The sequence below is a fragment of the Papio anubis genome, chromosome 15 (genome assembly GCF_008728515.1).
Source record: "Papio anubis isolate 15944 chromosome 15, Panubis1.0, whole genome shotgun sequence".
NCBI classification, from domain to species: domain Eukaryota; kingdom Metazoa; phylum Chordata; class Mammalia; order Primates; family Cercopithecidae; genus Papio; species Papio anubis.
Window position 1 is genome coordinate 78,337,090 of NC_044990.1, and position 18,641 is coordinate 78,355,730.

At 47.3% G+C, this 18,641-nt stretch overlaps 1 protein-coding gene across 4 annotated transcripts in view; it reads left to right on the forward strand.

Annotated features, from left to right (window-relative positions):
• CLYBL (citrate lyase beta like) overlaps positions 1-18,306 on the forward strand; it is a 296,641-nt gene extending 278,335 nt beyond the window's left edge. For 2 of the 4 annotated variants that reach the window (XM_021929741.1, XM_009192161.2), the window contains exons 8-9: positions 3,008-3,127; positions 4,445-4,724. In XM_021929741.1, coding sequence (XP_021785433.1) covers positions 3,008-3,103 — 96 coding nt within the window. In that variant the 3' untranslated portion in view covers positions 3,104-3,127; positions 4,445-4,724. Of the gene's footprint in view, positions 1-3,007; positions 3,128-4,424; positions 4,725-17,914 lie in introns of those variants that run through there. The other 2 variants (XM_021929742.1, XM_021929743.2) reach the window with 2 other exon arrangements.
• The last annotated feature ends 335 nt before the right edge of the window (positions 18,307-18,641 follow it).

Here is an 18,641-nt window from a genome sequence, read left to right on the forward strand (position 1 = left end):
AAAAACAAAAGTTTTACTGCGGATGGATAATGGTATCTACTTCAAAGTGTTGTTATGAGCATTACATGAAATAATGTATTTAAAGTGCCAGGCAACAGGCCCCAGACTAGGAATTGCTCAAAGAATTATAGCTATTATTATGACAGTAGCATGGGTGTTAAAAAATTTAACCATGAGGCCAGGCGCGGTGGCTCACACCTGTAATCCCAGCACTTTGGGAGGCCAAGGCAGGCAGATCATCTGAGGCCAGGAGTTCGAGACCAGCCTGGACAACATGGTGAAACCAAGTCTCTACTGAAAATATTTAAAAAATTAGCCAAATGTGGTGGCATGCACCTGTAGTCCCAGCTACTTGGGAGCTGAGACAGGAGAATCACTTGAACCTGGGAGGCAGAGGTTGCAGTGAGCCGAGATTGCGCTACTGCACTCCAGCCCGGGCAACAGAGTGAGACTCAGTCTCAAAAAATATATAAATAAATAAATATAAAATATAATCATTAAGGAAGATTTCAAACCTTCCCCAAAAATCCAAGTAGCTTTTTGATGAACTGCATTTTTCCAAATCCTGACCAATAGACTATTTTCATCTCACCTATAGATCCACATGTTTAAAAAAATGCCACCTAAATTACAAGTGGCTATGTGAGAGCCTGGGAATATTCACGCTAGGCAGTTTCGTTCATAACACTGAAATCATCCATTTGCAGAGATGCAGGACACAGAACAAATATGCTACATTTTGTTTTGTACCTTAAGCTTCATTAAAGAAAATCAAGCAAAACCTGCCACCATAGAAGAAATGATCTCCCAGTCTTGAAAAACTATGTGAAGTGTTTTTCATCTTTGATATGCACATGGAACCCAAAGCAGGTTCGGGAACGTGGCACAGACTCACGGCCACCGTTTGGATTCTCTGTGCACCGTTTTGATTTCATGTGCATCTATGCTAATTTCATCTCCCCAGCCTATTGTTTAAACCCTAGCAGGACAGATGTGCTGTTTTACAGGGCCATAATCCACTTGGTGGGCAGATAACCAAGAGGCCTTTGGTCTTCATCATTTACTCCAATAAGAAAACTAGACGACTGCCTTGTAAAACAGCATGTGACCCAGGCCCTGATTTCCACGTAACGCCAACCTACAGGACCTCCTCGGAACTTCCAGCCAAATTAGGAAAATTCCTCCTGGTCATCAGCTCGAGGCTGAATTAAGTTATGGAAAGGACAGTCCGGGGGTATAAACAGTAAAAACGAGAGGACTGGGAAGTGACTTGCAGTACAGGAATTTAGGCCACACAGGTGTTCATATGAGTAAGAGTCATCATTCTAAGGCTGAGAAGGTTGGCCACTACTGGTAAAAATCCTGATCCTAGTAGGCTTAGAATCTCTCTCAATCGAAAGATAAATCCCAAAAGTCATCGCTAAGGATTCCCCCCATTTTTCTTTACCTCCATCCTATATATAACCATAACTTATTACCTCTCAGCCCTCATCATGGGAGCCCAGCACTCCTATCCCAGCAGCCCTGAGTAACATCAGCATTGACTGTTGGGAAGTGGTACTTGTGAAATCCAGAAACGGGCTGCACTAGATGCAAATGGACCACCATTAATGTGCCTTAGGATTGCCCCAACCACCTCCAGATATCAAAGGACCCCTGCACCCCACTACCACCAGCATCCTTGCCCACAGGTCAAAGCAGGGTGGATTAGGATGAAGGGCTATCATTGTAAGCAACAAAAGGAAGTGATGAACACAAATAACCAGACATTAACTTTGGGTTCTGAGCATGCTGCTTTCTGTCCATTTAATCTGTCTCTTGCTGATGCACTTAAAGAAGCTACCTTGTCTTCTTAATGTGGGGATCTCTGATGAAGGCTTGAAGCTCTGAGACCCAAGCATCAGCCCCAGCTCTGGCTTTCCCTAGTCACATGACCTTGGAAGAGCACTTCTTTTTTTCCTTCTTTTATTACTCTGAGCCTCCATTTCTGCATCTAGAACAGGGCTTAGGTTACTTGACACAGTCTATATAAGTATGGTAGAAGTTTTTTCAAAAAGTGAGTCTGTAAAATGGGGCTATTGCAGGAGATTTTAGAGACGCCTTCCCATCTTAACATTCAACCGATCTGTGATTCTTTTGTTACAGCTCATGTCCCTGGTATTTCTTTCTTTTTTTGAGATGGAGTCCCGCTCTATTGCCCAGGCTGGAGTGCAGTGGTGTGACCCTGGCTCACTGTGACTTCCGCCTCCTGGGTTCAAGCCATTCTTCTGCCTCAGCCTGCCAAGTAGCTGGGACTACAGGCATGTACCACCATGCCCAGCTAATTTTTTTGTATTTTTATTAGAGACAGGGTTTCACCATGTTGGCCAGGCTGCTCTCGAACTCCTGACCTCAGGTTATCCGCCTGTCCTGGCCTCCCAAAGTGCTAGGATTACAGGCATGAGCCACTGCGCCCAGCAGTCCCTGGTCATTCTAATCGTCTTCTGTAAGTGTGTACCAACAGACTCATCTCTTTGTACTCAGTACTATCCTACCTTGCATTTTCTCATCACCTTATCAGGTTATCTCTCAATTATGTTATAGCAAGGCAGTAAGATTTTGCCATTAGCCTGACGGTACAAATTTTTAAAACAATAATCAGTTGCCAGAATATATTCCTGCTTTTAAAGTTCTACATAATATTTCAAAAATATATAGGGAAGTATTTAGATTTTCCTCCCACAGCTGTTTTCTGCTTGATTTCAAGAGCTAACTGTACAGTTTCCTGTCTTGTGTCCGATGTGTCTTTCCTCTCCATTAAAATGCTGAAGATTTTTATTCTTTTCCCGTCTTTAGGGGAAAAAAGAAATCTCTCCTCTGTAATTTACTTTGGCTTTCTCAAAAGTTGGGTAGGAAAGTCAGTATAATTCAGGTGGAATCTAAAATGTTCTTGTTGTGCAAGTGTGCACAGAAAGGAAACCTATCATTTGAGCATTCTTTCGGAAAGTTCGCATTCTCTGTTTTCCAGGGAGCCTTTACTTTCCAAGGGAGTATGATCGACATGCCATTACTGAAGCAGGCCCAGAACATTGTTACGCTTGCCACCTCCATCAAGGAAAAATGATCTGTTAAATGAAGCTCTCATCAGGTGGGCAGAACATATACAGTGGGTATCTTAAAGACAAACCACAATACTCAAAGCAACGTGTTAGGATGCCAGATTGGGACCTGACTCCATTTACAGTTCATGTGAATCACGATTTTGTTGTTGTTGTCTTATTGGCCAGTTATTCCCCTAAAAAAAATGAACATTTTTCCTTTTGGATCCAAGTTTATGACTTTATCATTTTTAGTGTGTTACAAATATGGGCTTATGATTTCACAGGGAGGTAAGATCCTGGGGAAAGATGGGCTGTGAGAGGAAAGTAGGTCTCTAATGGCACGGTCTTTCCCAAATAGACATATTCCCTCCACCCTTCTCATGTTACTAAATGTTTCCTGCTTGTTCATGTGTACAGCTGACACCACAAATAATTTTAAGAAAGCCAGGCCTTTAAAAAATAGCAACAACGGCCGGGCGCGGTGGCTCAAGCCTGTAATCCCAGCACTTTGGGAGGCCGAGACGGGTGGATCACGAGGTCAGGAGATCGAGACTATCCTGGCTAACACGGTGAAACCTCGTCTCTACTAAAAAATACAAAAAACTAGCCCGGCGAGGTGGCGGGCGCCTGTAGTCCCAGCTACTCGGGAGGCTGAGGCAGGAGAATGGCGTAAACCCGGGAGGCGGAGCTTGCAGTGAGCTGAGATCCGGCCACTGCACTCCAGCCTGGGCGACAGAGCGAGACTCTGTCTCAAAAAAAAAAAAAAAAAAAAATAGCAACAACATTAAGGGCTCATCTCTATTTCACTAGTAATCTGATAAAACAACAGAGATGGCATCAGAAAAGGATACTAAGTACTATATTGGCTTAAAAAGACACTTTCTAAAAGTAAACTTTCAAAACTGGTTACTATTAACCTCCAGCCACAAAATGAAACATCCATCTCCTTGAACCGCTAGATGATGAACAGGAAAGCTGTCATCCTGGGTGAATGCTGTGGGTCAACCATTACTGGCAATTAAAAAATAAATGTGCAGAAACACACGACCATCCATTCTCCCCCTTTATTTTCCCGTTTAACTGTTTGCCATTGAGGCCATTTCCCCCTGGAAATGTATGGCCGAGACAGGACTCCCTCAGTCATAAACTTGTAGCGTCTCAGGAGACACAATGCCCCCGAGCTGGTGCATGTGGCCCCTGCAAGATTTGCATCACATTAGAGATGCGGCTGCAGGTCAGATGGGTGGTGTGGTTAACGGGCTTAGTAAAGCTGTTTTGAAGAGGTTAACCCAGCTTGTAGTAAGGGTAAATAAACATAACAACCAGCCATTGTTCCCTATTCAGCATGTACTCTTATATTGAAGGCTAAAGGGTATTGAAGCTGCAGAGGGATCAACTTGTGCTTGCCAGAGGACGCCAATGAAGTTTGAAACACCAACAATCAGAGATTTTGTTTCTGTTCCTCATTAAATCATGAGCTTTTGTGCCGAGACTCTGGACGACTGTTCCTTAAGAAATTAACAGAATGGGAAGTTTTAAACTCTACACCAACCTTTTCATGACCTACACAGCAGCAACACTGCTACTCTTAGACAAACACCGCGGGGAAGGCTGTTCTGTTTATTTAAATTTGTAAATAGAAAACAGTTGTTTTTTACTTTCATTTTTCACCTCCTCCTACGCCCTTTTGGATTATTTCCTCCGCAGCCCCTAGCGTGAGCCCCAACCAGGCCTCTCCTTTTCCCCACTTCTTGCAATTCCCACAGGAAGCCCGAGAGGTGAGTGGAGCTGAGGTTAGACACCAGGAGAGGCACCATCAAGTGAAAGCACGGCCGCAGAGTCCCACTGCCACCAGGTGACCCCCACCCCCCCCAGTGCACAGCAGAGAGGGACAGCCATGCGGGGAGCCAGCACTGGGCAAGATGACTCTGGGGATCTTCATTCTGTGAAGACAACAACTCATTTCCCAAACACGGGATCCAGGAGACAGAGAGCTCCTAAATGGAGATGGCACACGCTCCGTGGGGTCCATCATAGAGCAGTGCCACCCTCCAGCCTGGCTGCCCTGTGCTGCCCCAGAGTGGCCAGAAAGGAAGGTGGGAGCTAGCCCCATCCTCACTCAGAGGCGGGAAAGAGGAAGATGGCCTCTTACCAACGTGAGAGCCGAACAGCCTCTAGCCACACTGCTTCCAGACCCCAGACGGGGCAGCAGCAGCAGTTCCTGTAGGAGCACCCACAGCACCCACTGTTGCAGCTGGGACCCACCCAGGATGGGGCTCCTGGAGTCAGGTGCGCACCAGGTAACCCAGGACCATGCTGCGCACACCAGGCTGCCCCTCTGCTCAGAACGCAGAGGCATGGGAGGATGGCTTGGCAGTGGGAAGACTAAGGAAGGCCTCTCTCACTCTGCCCCTGCCATACACACCTGCTGAGGGTGTTAGAAACCGTGGAGGCAGGGCTGGTCCTAAGCAAAAGAAGAAAACAAACCCCACCTCGTCCTTCCTATGGGCAGCCCTCACCCCAATCTAACTACCCTTCCCATCCTCCAGCCTAATCCAAAGAAGCCCTTGGCTTGAGGCGATGAAGGGCTTGCATTCTAGTCGCACCCTGGCCCCACAGGCAGCCCGCCAGCCCCACACAGAGGAGCCTCCTCAAGACCTCCCCAGCCAAGGAGCCCTAAGACCTGGGGAAAAGCAGGCCCCTCTGCAAGGTCCCTGGGTGGTACCGAGGCCTGACTGGCTAGGTCTCCCGCTGCTGGCCACTCCCAGGCCACAGGTTCCTAGGTCCCAACCACGTCGGACTGCTTGCCACGCCCCTGCCCTCATCCCAAACTGCTTTGTTCAAACAAAACCACCTTGTTTCAGTCTCCCCAAATGTCCAGTTTATTATCTTCCTCATAATCCATGGTCCCTATTAGGGTAGGATCATGAGACTAGGACCTATGAGAGTCACAAATCTGGACCAAAGTCCCATTCCCTGAACAGAGACCCAAACGACGAGGGTCCCAGAAGAGAGTTCAGTCCTGATCAGAAATCCATGGTGCCTTAGTCCTTGAAGAACAAAACTCCAGGAAGAAGATGCTGGAAGGCAAAGGGTATTCCCCCTCTTTCCCCCCCGCATCTCTGTGGTGCCATGGGTGGGCCCAGGTGCCCTGGGAAAGGTGGGAGAGCAGCCAAGGGTGGGTGAGTGATCTCCACTGAGCTCACCGGGCACCCCGACATGGGGAAGTGACAGCTGCCCGGCTCCTGAGCCAGGCATGGGTGACAAGAAGAGGACCTTGCAGCTAATCTGACTAATTAGAAACCATACCTGTTTATATTTTGTGTAGCTCATCACAAGCCGCTTAGCCATATCACCCCCCTGTTATTAATTCTTGGGGTCTAAATTATGGGTAACACTATTAAAACATTATCAGAACTAATGAGAAACAATTACTTAGAAAATGAGCCGGGACAAGATTGAGTCGAGAACATCAGTGGTGATCGCTGTAGATTAGTTTAATAAATCATCAGGTGCAAGGCAAGACTGACTGTATGTATGCAAAGCCCCGTCACGGGAAAATGAAATTGAGATTTTTTTTTGCATAATTTTTTCATTAATCTCAATAGGACCCGTGTGGTGTAGATTGCTTTATTCCCCTAATACCTTGCCTGAGGGGGGGTGCCCAATAATGTCTTCATTGTTTTACTGAGGTCTTAATGACAATCTGTGACAACCTCATTTTAATGTATAGAGGATTATATCAATACAGTCATGTTTTATTGAAACGGTGGAGGGAACTCCAGTCCGTGTCGGGCAGTGTCTGTGAACACAAGTTAGGAAGTTTCTCGGCATCCGGGAGCCTTCCCGGCTGATGTCCCAGTGTCAGTCCTCCCAGCCGCCCTCCCCTCCTCTCCTCCAGGGGCGGCTGGGAAAACAGTCCTGCGGGATGAAGACTTCACCGCCTCCGATTTCAATCTGAAAGTAACTCCTTCCCTGGCATATTTCGCTGGGCAGATAGAACAAACCATGTCGTTTTCCCGCGTCTCTAAAATAGACATATTATCATTCACACTTTTGCACCCGGTCGTTTTGCAGGAGTTCGGGAAACTGACGTGCTTCATTGGGGACATTGTAATTCTGTAACAATGCCACGAGGAGAAAAAAGGAATACGGGGTTCTTTGTTTTGTTTTAATTGGAAGGACCTTCTGCTTTTACGATTTCGGTTTACCGTGGAAAACCGAATCTTCTGTGTGTTCTTTCTTCTAGTGCTAGAAAAGCAATGAATGGCACAAAACAGGTTCTGAGACGGCCTGCGAGGCCCCGAGATCGTGGACGCGGCTGAGGGTCCGTGCCACCCGCGGAGCCCCTGCCATGCTTCCCGGCTCATCTTCGCGGGGAGCGGAGACCCCAGCATTTCAGCGTGAAAGTCTTCGACTTTCTTTCCGCGCTGTATTTCCCACGGGCGGAGCAGGATACCTGAGCGCGGCCCCCACGGAGGGTCAGTGACTTTCCCAGACCCCGCTTGGCGCCCGCGAGTCCGCGCGTGGGACCCAGCAGCTCTGCGCCGGCTGGCTTTGGAGGGGGTGGTGTTCGTTTGTTTAAATTCCAGTTGTTACTTGGCAGCATATCGCCTTCCCAGTCAATAAGAATTGCCCACCACGTATAGAGAGACTTGCGGGAAGGGGCCGAAGCCGTCGTTAGCGCCCGGACGGCGGGGGCCCCTCGAACCCCGTTTCCGCCGAGCGCGCTGCAGCCTGCGGGGCGAGTTCGTTCTGTTTTGACAAAATCACTTGGGACTTCTTTGTCACTCATGCCCTTCCTTTTAAATGATTTTTATTTTTTTCCCACTGTAAGTGACCGGCTGGGTTTTACTTTTGCTTCTTCCGACGGAAAGGGCACCGCGAGCCGGGGTGGGCGGCCCCGCGGGCAGGAGGAGCGCAGGAGACACGCGGTGGCCGCAGATGCCGAGCCCTGCGGAGCCCCGAGGCTGCGTCCCCTGCGCCCCGGCTGCGCGCGGAGCCGGGTCCGGGGCCGAGGCCGAGGCCGGGCCGGGGGGAGCGTGGCGGCCCAGGAGGCCTGGACTGTGGGCCCCGCTCGCCCGCTCGCCCGCCCGCCGCGGGCCGCCCGGAGCCCGCGCGCCTGTCGCGCAGCCCGGCTGTAATGGTGGCAGATCAAAGGCGGCCCCATGTCCCGGTGGAGCCCGGGACAATCGCGCGCCTTTGTGCGCTGTTGCTAGGAGCCCGAGAAACTAAGAGAAAGTGTCAGGAGCATGTTAATCAGACTCGTTACACTGTAACAATAACGTCTCTCTCGGGTCTCCCAGGCCCCAGCACCCCCGTGCACCCCGCGCACAGGCCGGACACCTGCGCGGGGCCCTCGCGCACGCTCTGGGGTCCCGCCGGCCCCAGGGTCCCTGCAGCCCCGAATCTGCGCCCAAGCCACGCGGAACGACGAGCCCCGAGGGGACCCGCAGGCTCCCGGTGCAGCTCCCTGGCTGTGGTCTCCTTGACCGAAGCCTCGGCCTCACCCCGCCAGGCCGCAAGCCCGAGGGACGAATCAGCCACTTTGTTCAGTCACAGTATTCGAATCAAGAGGAAAATGAACATTCCCTTTCTGGTAGCTTTTTGGTTATGAGTTTTTGCAAAACTATGAAGTCAACTTTGCCGATTTCCCTTGGGAATCCCTGGAGGCCACTCTAAGTGGTAATCGCAAGTTTAAGAAGGAAATGGGGAAGTTTTGCTGAGAGTAAAGATGTCCCCGAACTTTTTGAAGGGATTTGTTTCATTCATTCGTTTAGTCATTCAACAAACACCTGTTGAACCCAACTGGGTGCCAGAGGGGCCAGTCACAGGACTTATTCCAGATGAACTTTTCTTTTGAAATTAGAATGCCCTTGTGGAAGCCAAAGGAGGAGCAGAAGCCTGAAATAATGTCAAGTGTCAACGCAAAAAAAGTGCCATTGGCTACTACAGTGTGTGATGATAACAAGAGAGGTGCGAATTAGGAATTAAAAACGTTTGAAAAACTACAGGCCATATGCTTTGAAACCAGTCACTTCTTCCACCTTTCATCTCCCTCTCCCCTCCAGTTTTGGTGGGCAGGAGCTCTGCCAGACTGCAGTCCTAAACCTGTCAGAGGCCGGCCTGAGGTCTGAGGAGTGAGGCCAGGCCTTCTGTTTGTACACAGCCTTTCAAACTTGCAGAGAGACACACTCCATCCTGGCCCCATTCCCCTTTGCTCATACGCAGGGAATTGGAAAACTGTCCTCAGGCTTAGGGCTGAATTTGGCCAAGTTAAGGTGCTTTTCTCCCATACAAGCTCTTGTTCAAGAACCAACCCATTCTGGAAGGTGTAGAAGGGGGCCAGATTTCCAGAGTCTAGCTACCCGCACCTAAGTCACAGGACAAAGCTGGCTGTCACCAGGATGGGTGTAAGACAGCGTCTGAACTCCCCTGTGCCTACCACTGACTGAGGAGGAATCCCAAAACTGCGTGAGACTCCTCTGTTGGTGAAAATTTCTCTCTCACTATTGCATGCAACATGTAAACATACAGAAAACTGCGTCGGGCACAGTGACTTCTGCCTGTAATCTCAGCACTTTGGGAGGCTGAGGTGGGCAGATTACTCAAGGTCAGGAGTTCAAGACCAGCCTGGCCAACATGGTGAAACCCCATCTCTACTAAAAATACAAAAAATTAGCCAGGTGTGGTGGTGCGTGCTTGTAATCCCAGCTACTCAAGAGGCTGAGGCAGGAGAATCGCTTGAATTCAGAAGGCAGAGGTTGCCCAGGATCCTGCCACTGCACTTCAGCCTGGACAACAAGGGCAAAACGGCGTCTCAGAAGAAAAAAGAAAGAAAGAAAGAAAACTGGACAGGTTCCCTGGGGATTGGAGCCCCAGGCCTGGAAGGAACTTTAGAGATTCCTTTCATTACATAAATAAAAGAGTTGATACGCTGAAAACTCCATCTTACAAAAAAACAAGAGAGGCCGAACGCTGGCTATATGATGATGTTAAAATAGCTGGCTAAAAGGGAGAGCTTCAGTGACAAGAAACTGGATTTCTTTGGTTTACATAACGCCAAATAGCTGGTTTGGCTGGGTTCTGTTTTGTTTTTAAACACTGAATCAAATTTCCTTCATAATCAGACACACTAATAGAATCAAGAGAAAAATGAACATTCCATTTCAGAGAGCTCTGTGGTGGAGTTTCTCCCGAAGACTACACACTCTAGGCATCTGGCTTAATGTGAAAAAGGGGCAGGGGGGTGGTCTTTCGAGTTCTGTGAAAGGAAGAACGTAAAAACCAACATGAACTTCTGGCTTCGATTTTCTGGGGGAACTGTGCTGGCTAGTAACCCAAACCCCACATGAGGACAAGGGCACATCCATTTTTCCTCATCCAATTTCCAGGGCCTGAAATTCGCGCAGCGGCTCTCAGGAGCTTCTCCCAAGCTGGCAGAAGGGAGCTGCAGCCACTGCCTGCCCCCGCCCCTGTGTACCCACATCAGTGACAGCACAGCTCTCTCAAGAGGCCCTGGCCACTATCCACACTGATCTTTTCCGAAGCCTTTGCACAAGCTGTAACCCTCCCTCTCTGTGACACCCAACAAACGCCAAAGCATTCTTCAAGACACAGCTTGAAAGCCACTCCTGTGAGGTCCTCCCAGCTCCCCCAGAGACAACTTGCTGCTCTTCCCTTAGTCCTTCTGTTGCATGGATTGGATTTTCATTATAGTGGTTGTTTAGATGTATGTGTCCCCAAAAATAGTGTGGATGCCTTGAATATTGGACATTGTCACACATCTCTGATCCCTCTCCTGCTCTTGCCTCTCATCCCCAGCATGAGCTTGTGGAAAATGTGTTCATTAAAATCAGGACCTGAGTCTCCCTCCTCCACTTAGGTTCTGATCCTGGCTTTACTACTAATGGGTTAGGTCACGTGCAGACAGAAGAAGCCATTTATTCTCTCTGAACATCAGCCTCTTCAGCTACCCAAATAAAAACACCTAACTCCAAGAGTTGCTATGAGGATGTGATAGTCAAGAGAGATGCTCCACTTCCAGGATCCCCACTTGCCAGGCTGGGGAGATGCAGTCAGCAGACAGCTCCCCACCCCACTGCCTTGCCCAAGACCCTTCCAGGGCCCCCCACCATTTTGGCCAGAGGTGGGACACTGGCAGGGCATATACATGCCAGAGTTTCCACTGGGGTTAGCCAAGACTTTGTTGGGTCTGCTTGGCCATTCAACTTCTCCTTCACACTAATCCTGAGTTCTCCTTCCTTTCCTGGGCGTTGTTCCCTAGCATCTTGCATCCTAAAGTCTGCCTGAGCATCTGCTTCTAGAGCCCCTAACCTGTGATGGAGGATTAAATGAACTATTGTATTCAAAAGCACCTGGCATATGGTGGTTGCCAGGGGCTGGGGGTGGGGCAATGGGGAATTACTGTTTAATGGGTACAGAGTTTCATTTTTGCAAGGTGAAAAAAGTTCTGGAGAAGAGGAGGGCTATCGTGGCACAACGATATGAATGTACTTAATGCCACCGTGGTTAAAATGGTAAATCTTGTTTCTTATATTTTACCATAATTTTTAAAATAATTTTTTATTTATTTTTTATTTATTTATTTATTTATTTATTTTTTTGAGACGGAGTCTTGCTCTGTCACCCAGGCTGGAGTGCAGTGGCCGGATCTCAGCTCACTGCAGCTCCACCTCCTGGGTTTACGCCATTCTCCTGCCTCAGCCTTCCGAGTAGCTGGGACTACAGGCACCTGCCGCCTCGCCCGGCTAGTTTTTGTTTGTTTGTTTGTTTGTTTTTTTAGTAGACACGGGGTTTCACCGTGTTAGCCAGGATGGTCTCGATCTCCTGACCTCGTGATCTGCCCGTCTCGGCCTCCCAAAGTGCTGGGATTACAGGCTTGAGCCACCGCGCCCGGCCCCTAAAATAAGTTTTTAAAAGAATGAATGTAAAATAAAGAGAAATAAAAACTAGTAAGTAAATACAGTGTTTTTAAAGCACCTAGCATCATGCTTGGCACGTAGTAGGCATTCAGTAAAGATCAAGTGACTTCCACCCAGAGGCCACACCTGTGCACAGTCGAGTCTGGGAATTGCACTGTGCAGAGCTGGCTGGAATATGCATTTCTATTCAGCCAACGCCATTTTATCCTTTATTTATATTTATTTATTTATTTATTTATTTATTTATTTATTTGAGACAGGGTCTCTTTCACCCATGCTGGAGTGCAGTGGTGAGATACTGGCTCACTACAACCTCCGCCTCCTGGTTTCAAGCAATTATCCTGCCTCAGCCTCCTGAGTAGCTGGGACTACAGGGGCGTACCACAACATCCTGCTGATTTTTGTATTTTTGGTAGAGATGTGGTTTCACCATGTTGACTAAGCTGGTCTCAAACTCCTAACCTCAGGTGATCCACCCTCCTCGGCCTCCCAAAGGGCTGGGATTACAGACATGAGCCACCTGGCCTGGCCTTCATATTTACTTTGATTACTAGATGAAGTATATGCTCTCACAGGACAACATGTTCAAATTCTGGGACATACCAGAAAGGGCGGCACACTCCCACAGCCACGTGCATTTTGGGAGCTGCGTTGCTCTTTTGTTATTGTCGTTGTTATTGACAATCTCCTAGCTCCATTGCTGGCCTATGGAAGTTTCTCTCAGTGCTGGAGATGTTCTGACTGTAAACTCTTATCTGATCATTTTGTCCAGTCCCCTGATTTTGTAGACACTGAAGGGCTGGAGGATTATGCAGTACCAATGTCCTGGCTGAAGGGGGCACCATCCACATAGAAAAAAATGCAACGCTGGGGCACCTCCTGGAGTTGTGCGACTACTGCCCTGCTAGGGGACTTGCTCAAGGTCACACTGCTGGCAAAACCAAGACTACCACTAAACTCTCCAAATTCTCTCCACTAAACCACACGGCTTCCTTCCTGCTCGAGCGCCTCAGATTCATGTTTCCACATCAGGTTCCCCCGTTCATCAATTCTGTAGGGTGAGCAAGCTCCGAATGTGTTTTTTGAAACAATGAGAAAAATAACGAAGCCTCCTTTTCAGCAACTGCCTCCCTCAGAGACAGTGCCTGACCCCAGCAAAGATATTCGAATTCATCACAATTCAAACAACCAGTCATCAAAAACACAGCCGGGAAGCTCTGCCACCAGGCCAGTGCCACCTCACAATGCGCCTTGATGTCCCCCGGCCCCTGTAGGTCCCTGAGCGCCTGCCTCCCAGACTCAACATGCCCCTGCACATTTTGCAGGATTTTCTGCTGGGGGCTGGTCTGAATGGCTGGAAAATGTCTTGGGTTGTCTAAGGGAAGAAGGCCCGGTGCAGGCATGGTGTTGATGCCAACCCCAAGGACAGAGGCTGCAGCGCCATGCTGAGCTGGCTCCCTCGACACCACCTCTTGGCTGCGGGCCTCGCTCCCATGCTCCATCCCCCATGGGCACCGTACTTTGCATCACGTCTCCTTCCATCTAGTCCTGCTGGATTCTTCCTTCTGCCTTATAATTTTACCATCTCTTCCTTCCTCCCCTCACAATTCCAAAAGCAAAAATAACAAATGTAGGAAAGAAAACAACAACACGGGCAAACTATGTTTGTTTAATTCTGTGTGTCTTTTGGAGGGAAATCGAATGTCTTAGGCCATGAGCTGCTTGCAGGACATTCCACAATCCTTGACTGTGGGCTTGGCATAGGACATTTAGGGTGTCCATTTTACCAGAGATTCCCCAAAAGCACAGACAGATAATGCTGTACTTTGGGAATCAAAGTAGAAATGTCAATGAGGCTGCTAATTAGTCAGCAAATTAAATGTTGCTGCCAAAGCTGCTATTTCTTTGTTTTTTATTTTTTGGATTGTTTTGTTTTGGGTTTTTGTGGGTTTTGTGTTTTTTTTTTTTTTTTTTTTTTGAGATGGAGTCTTGCTCTGTCACCCAGGCTGGAGTCCAGTGGTGCAGTCTGGGTTCACTGCAACCTCCACCTCCCGGGTTTAGGTGATTCTCCTGCCTCAGCCTCCACAGTACCTGGAATTACAGGTGCGCGCCACCGTGCCTGGCTATTTTTTTTTTTTTTTTTTTTTTGAGACAGTCTCGCTCAGTCGCCCAGGCTGGAGTGCAGTGGCACAATCTCGGCTCACTGCAAGCTCCGCCTCCCAGGTTCACTCCATCCTCCTGCCTCAGCCTCTCAAGTAGCTGGGACTACAGGCGCCTGCCACTACACCCGGCTAATTTTTTGTATTTTTAGTAGAGATGGGATTTCACCGTGTTCACCAGGATGGTCTCGATCTCCTGACCTTGTGATCTGCCCGCCTCGGCCTCCCAAAGTGCTGGGATTACAGGCGTGAACCACTGCGCCCGGCCATGCCTGGTTAATTTTTGTATTTTTAGTAGAGACGGGGTTTCACCATGTTGGCCAGGCTGGTCTCAAACTCCTGACCTCAAGTGATCTACCCGCCTCAGCCTCCCAAAGTCAAAGCTGCTATTCCCAATATCCTACCTTTGATCACTCTGTCTTAATGCAAAGCCAACATTCAGCTTCTATGTAAGTCACAAGGAAGATGATGATCTGCAAATTAGTGACTGAAACTCATGTGAAAGCCTAGAGTGATGCTTATAAATGAGAAAGTTTAACCTCACATCAAGTTTATATGTACACACAAACTCATAAAGTATACATTTTAGAATGGTGTTAACTTATAAAATGTTATTTCTATCCTATTCTTAACCTTATTCCTTTTGGGGGAGATATTACCAGAAAGGTAACAACAAATGATTAGTAGCAAAACAGGTATTTCCAAAGGATGATCAACATTCCATTTTAGGTTACGACAATGTGGCCCAAGATGGTCATTTTTATAACTTTGCCTCATAAAAGCGTTTTTAAAATATGATCAGTCTTCGTGTCATATAAGGAATTTTAAATTGTCAAATACATGAGAATACTTAAGGTAAATGTTTTCAAAATAAATAGCCAATGGATGGGCTATGAATTTGCATGCACTGCCTATGAAAATGAGCGTATTTTAAAGTGGTTTGTTCAGAAAGCGCCACCGGCCTTTTCCCTTCCTTCTCAAAGGGCATATGTGTTAGATTAGTGCTCAGAAAAGAGAACATGTTTTCATAGCCTCCCATGTAGCGTTTATAAAAATTGTGATGATTTTAGGACTGCACCTTCATTTTTTGAATTTTCAAAACTTGTCCCTTTTTACTTTTATTTTCTTTCAACAAAACGAAGACCTAAGAACCCCTTTAAGAAATGTTATCCATTCCCACAGAGTCCCAGTTTGTTGACCTTCAGGCCACAGAGTAAAACCTTTCTTTTAAGTCAAGCATTCCCCATTGGGAAGCACTCCAGCTTTTTCTTTTTATGAGGAACTTTAACTGCTGGACTTAATTTAATTATTGTATTTTGTACATACTCCCAGAAGCCCCAGGGCATGAGCTTTACTTTTTTCAAAACTTTCAAATAAATATCTTTTAGGATCGCACATTTCTGATGGCAGTGTTCCGTCTTTGACTTGGATTTCTAATCCAAATACTGAACTTGGATCTTTCTATTTCCTGTGACCTATTGATGGATGGGTTTCAACCTTAGCATCACTTTGCCACAGACCGTCTTCAGGAGCAGACACAGGCATGCAGTCATTTGAGTTCTTAGTGTGGGCGCCTAGGTTTCATAACAAGAAAATAAAAACCATCTCCAAAGTTGAATTACATTTTAAAACCTGGCTAGTTCTGGAGACACGGTCTTCAATAAGGAGCGTTGCTAGGCAGACATTGCCATGAAATCAGGAGCCTGCTGGCCCCATGGCCGCAGCCTGCCACCATCTGTCTTTAAAGTTCCTTTAAGGTGCTCCCCCAGCACTGGCTACTCCTCCCCCATCCCAGCAGAGGCTCATTGCAAACACACTCACACACACACATACACACACATCACACACACAGATACACACATCCACTCACACACACACACACACATCCACTCACACACACACACACGCATACACAGACACACGCACACAGGGAATTGTCATCCTTAGCAAACAGCAAGAAGTCAATATCTCTATTTCTTATCTCTCTTTATCCGTAAACATTTCTTTTTGATCCTTTAGATTTCCATGATTTCCACCTGGAAATCAAAAACTTTGACATCTTGACTCTTAAAGGTGGAAAATAAATTTGTTTTGGATAACTGGCTTAAAACTCACTTAGGAATATAAAAATGTGAAGCAAACATAACTTTTCGGAATTCATAAGATCTGCCCAAAATACTCTGTGAAGTTTGTGTCCCTTATGAAGCAAGTTTAATTTGTGGACTTCCATGAAATTGGAATTTAGGAAGATGTTTTTAAGTAGCATTATGTGCAAAATGAATCTGATTTCCTTACTTTTATGTAAAAATTTAAATTACAGCCTAGGCAACAAAGCAAGACCCCATCTCTACAAAAGAAAATAAAATTTTAAAAAATTAGGCTGGCATGGTGGCACACATCTGTGGTCCCAGCTACTCAGGAGGCTGAGGCAGGAGGATCACTTGAGCCCAGGAGTTCAAGGCTGCAGTGAGCTGCGATCGTGCCACTGCACTCCAGCCTGAATGACAGAGTGAGACCCCTATCTCTTAAAATAAATAAACAAACAAACCTTTTAATTCTAGAAAGCACAGCATTTTCTTACCAAAGCAGGACTTAGAGGTCACCTAAGCCAATGGACTGGACCTTGGCTGATATTACAATTATTTCTTGGGCTTTTAGTAAATACTAATATTTGAGCCCCACCCCAAACTCATTAAATCAGAATCTAGTCTACCCCCCCATTTGCAGATTAAAAAGAGAAACAGCCAGACAGAACTCCCTGGCCTCGAAAGCTGAAATGCGGCCTTTCCATTAGCAGTGAAAGGGACACATTGTAACATGATTTGGGAACTCCTGGCTATGCTAAACTTTAAAAAGCAAAGTTCAAACCAGTTTCCATAATTATGTTTGGATCTCATGAATTGATTTGATAAGTAAGAGTTGATTGATTCCTCCCACATGACCTAATTTCTAATTTTACACACATTCACATCCCTGAATGATTGCAGAAGAGGCTGAAATAGCCATCATGTTGAAATGTCTCATGCTGAATTTTCAAAATCAGCCACACATGTGTGGATGGCTGTCCTATAAATGTCACCTAAAAGAAAAGTGTGGTCTCTACAATGGCAGTGTCATGCTTCATAACTAATATTACATAATTTTATTTTTCTTATATATACTTAAAGCATGTAAAAAGCAGTATTTGTCCCAGTGTCAGCTCAAAACTGTACAGTTTTTATGAAAATGGAGGCAAAGACGTCAAGTAACAGCTCAGTGAAGTGAGTCCCACAGCCCCCCAAGGCAGAGGTGAGCTTAGCTGCCCTCCCTGGGGGTCTCAAGAGAGCAAAAGAGGCCCTGAAAGGGCAGCCTCCCTCTTGTAAGAAGCTCAACTGGGAGCTCAGTGGGCTCTGAGCCATCTTTGCAAAGACAGCTTGTCCTGTCCTGCCTCCCCCAGAACAGTACACCTCCCCGACCTCTCCTGCTCCCCCACATCTGCCTCCTTCTCCCCTTTCCCCACAGGGCTGGCCTGCTCACAGGTCTCAGAGGGAAAGGAGGCGCTTCACACTGGAGGGTCTGGTCCTAGGCTGTTCTCTCCAGCCGAGGACCTCCCGGGAGAGATCCAGAAAGCTTTGATCACAATTATTTGCCTTGGGCTAAAAGACCTCTGGTTGGTCACTCCTCTAGGATCCTAATAAGGCCAGGACCTAGGATCACAGATGCATACCTGTTTTTCTTTTTGTTAATAAAGGGAATGGTGAGATGCAATGACCATTACTGTAGAGTTACAACAAGAGGGTAAAGTTCATACATGGCGACCCCCAGCAAGTCCGTCCATTGATCCGCCCTCCAGCACGTATGTACTGAGCTTCTGTTATGTGCCTGTGGTGAGTGACATGACATCACTTTGTTAGTGACTGGCCAAAAGGGGATCTTGAAGCCACCCTAGGGCCCTTCTGGCCCTGTTCTAGGAAGTGAAAGCTGGGGGCAGTGGAGCCCTTTCTTATTCTGTCCACCCTCCCCCACCCCCATTCTGTTCCAATTATTCTTCATTATCCTTCAAAGCAAACGTGCAAGTCAGCCAAGAACCGAGCTCCAGGTGTGAGACCAAAAAAAAAAAAAAAAAGGAAGAAAAGGGGGAAGCAATCTAAAAGTCTCTTAGATGTAAATTCTTATGCAGCCATAAAAAAGGGTTCTTTTGTTGTTGTTTTTGGTTTTTTTTTTAGATCAAACGTGTTTTGTTGTTGTTGTTGTTGTTGTAGCTGTTTTTGAGACAGGGTCTCTCTATTGCCCAGGCTGGAGTACAGCTGCACGATCTGAGCTCACTGCAGCCTCGACCTCCCTGGCTCAAGCCATCCTCCCACCTCAGCTGGGACCCCATTCCAGGTAGCAGGAGCTACAGGCCTGCGCCACCACTCCCGGGTCATTTTCGTATTTTTTGTAGAGATGGGGTCTCACCATGTTGCCCAGTCTGGTCT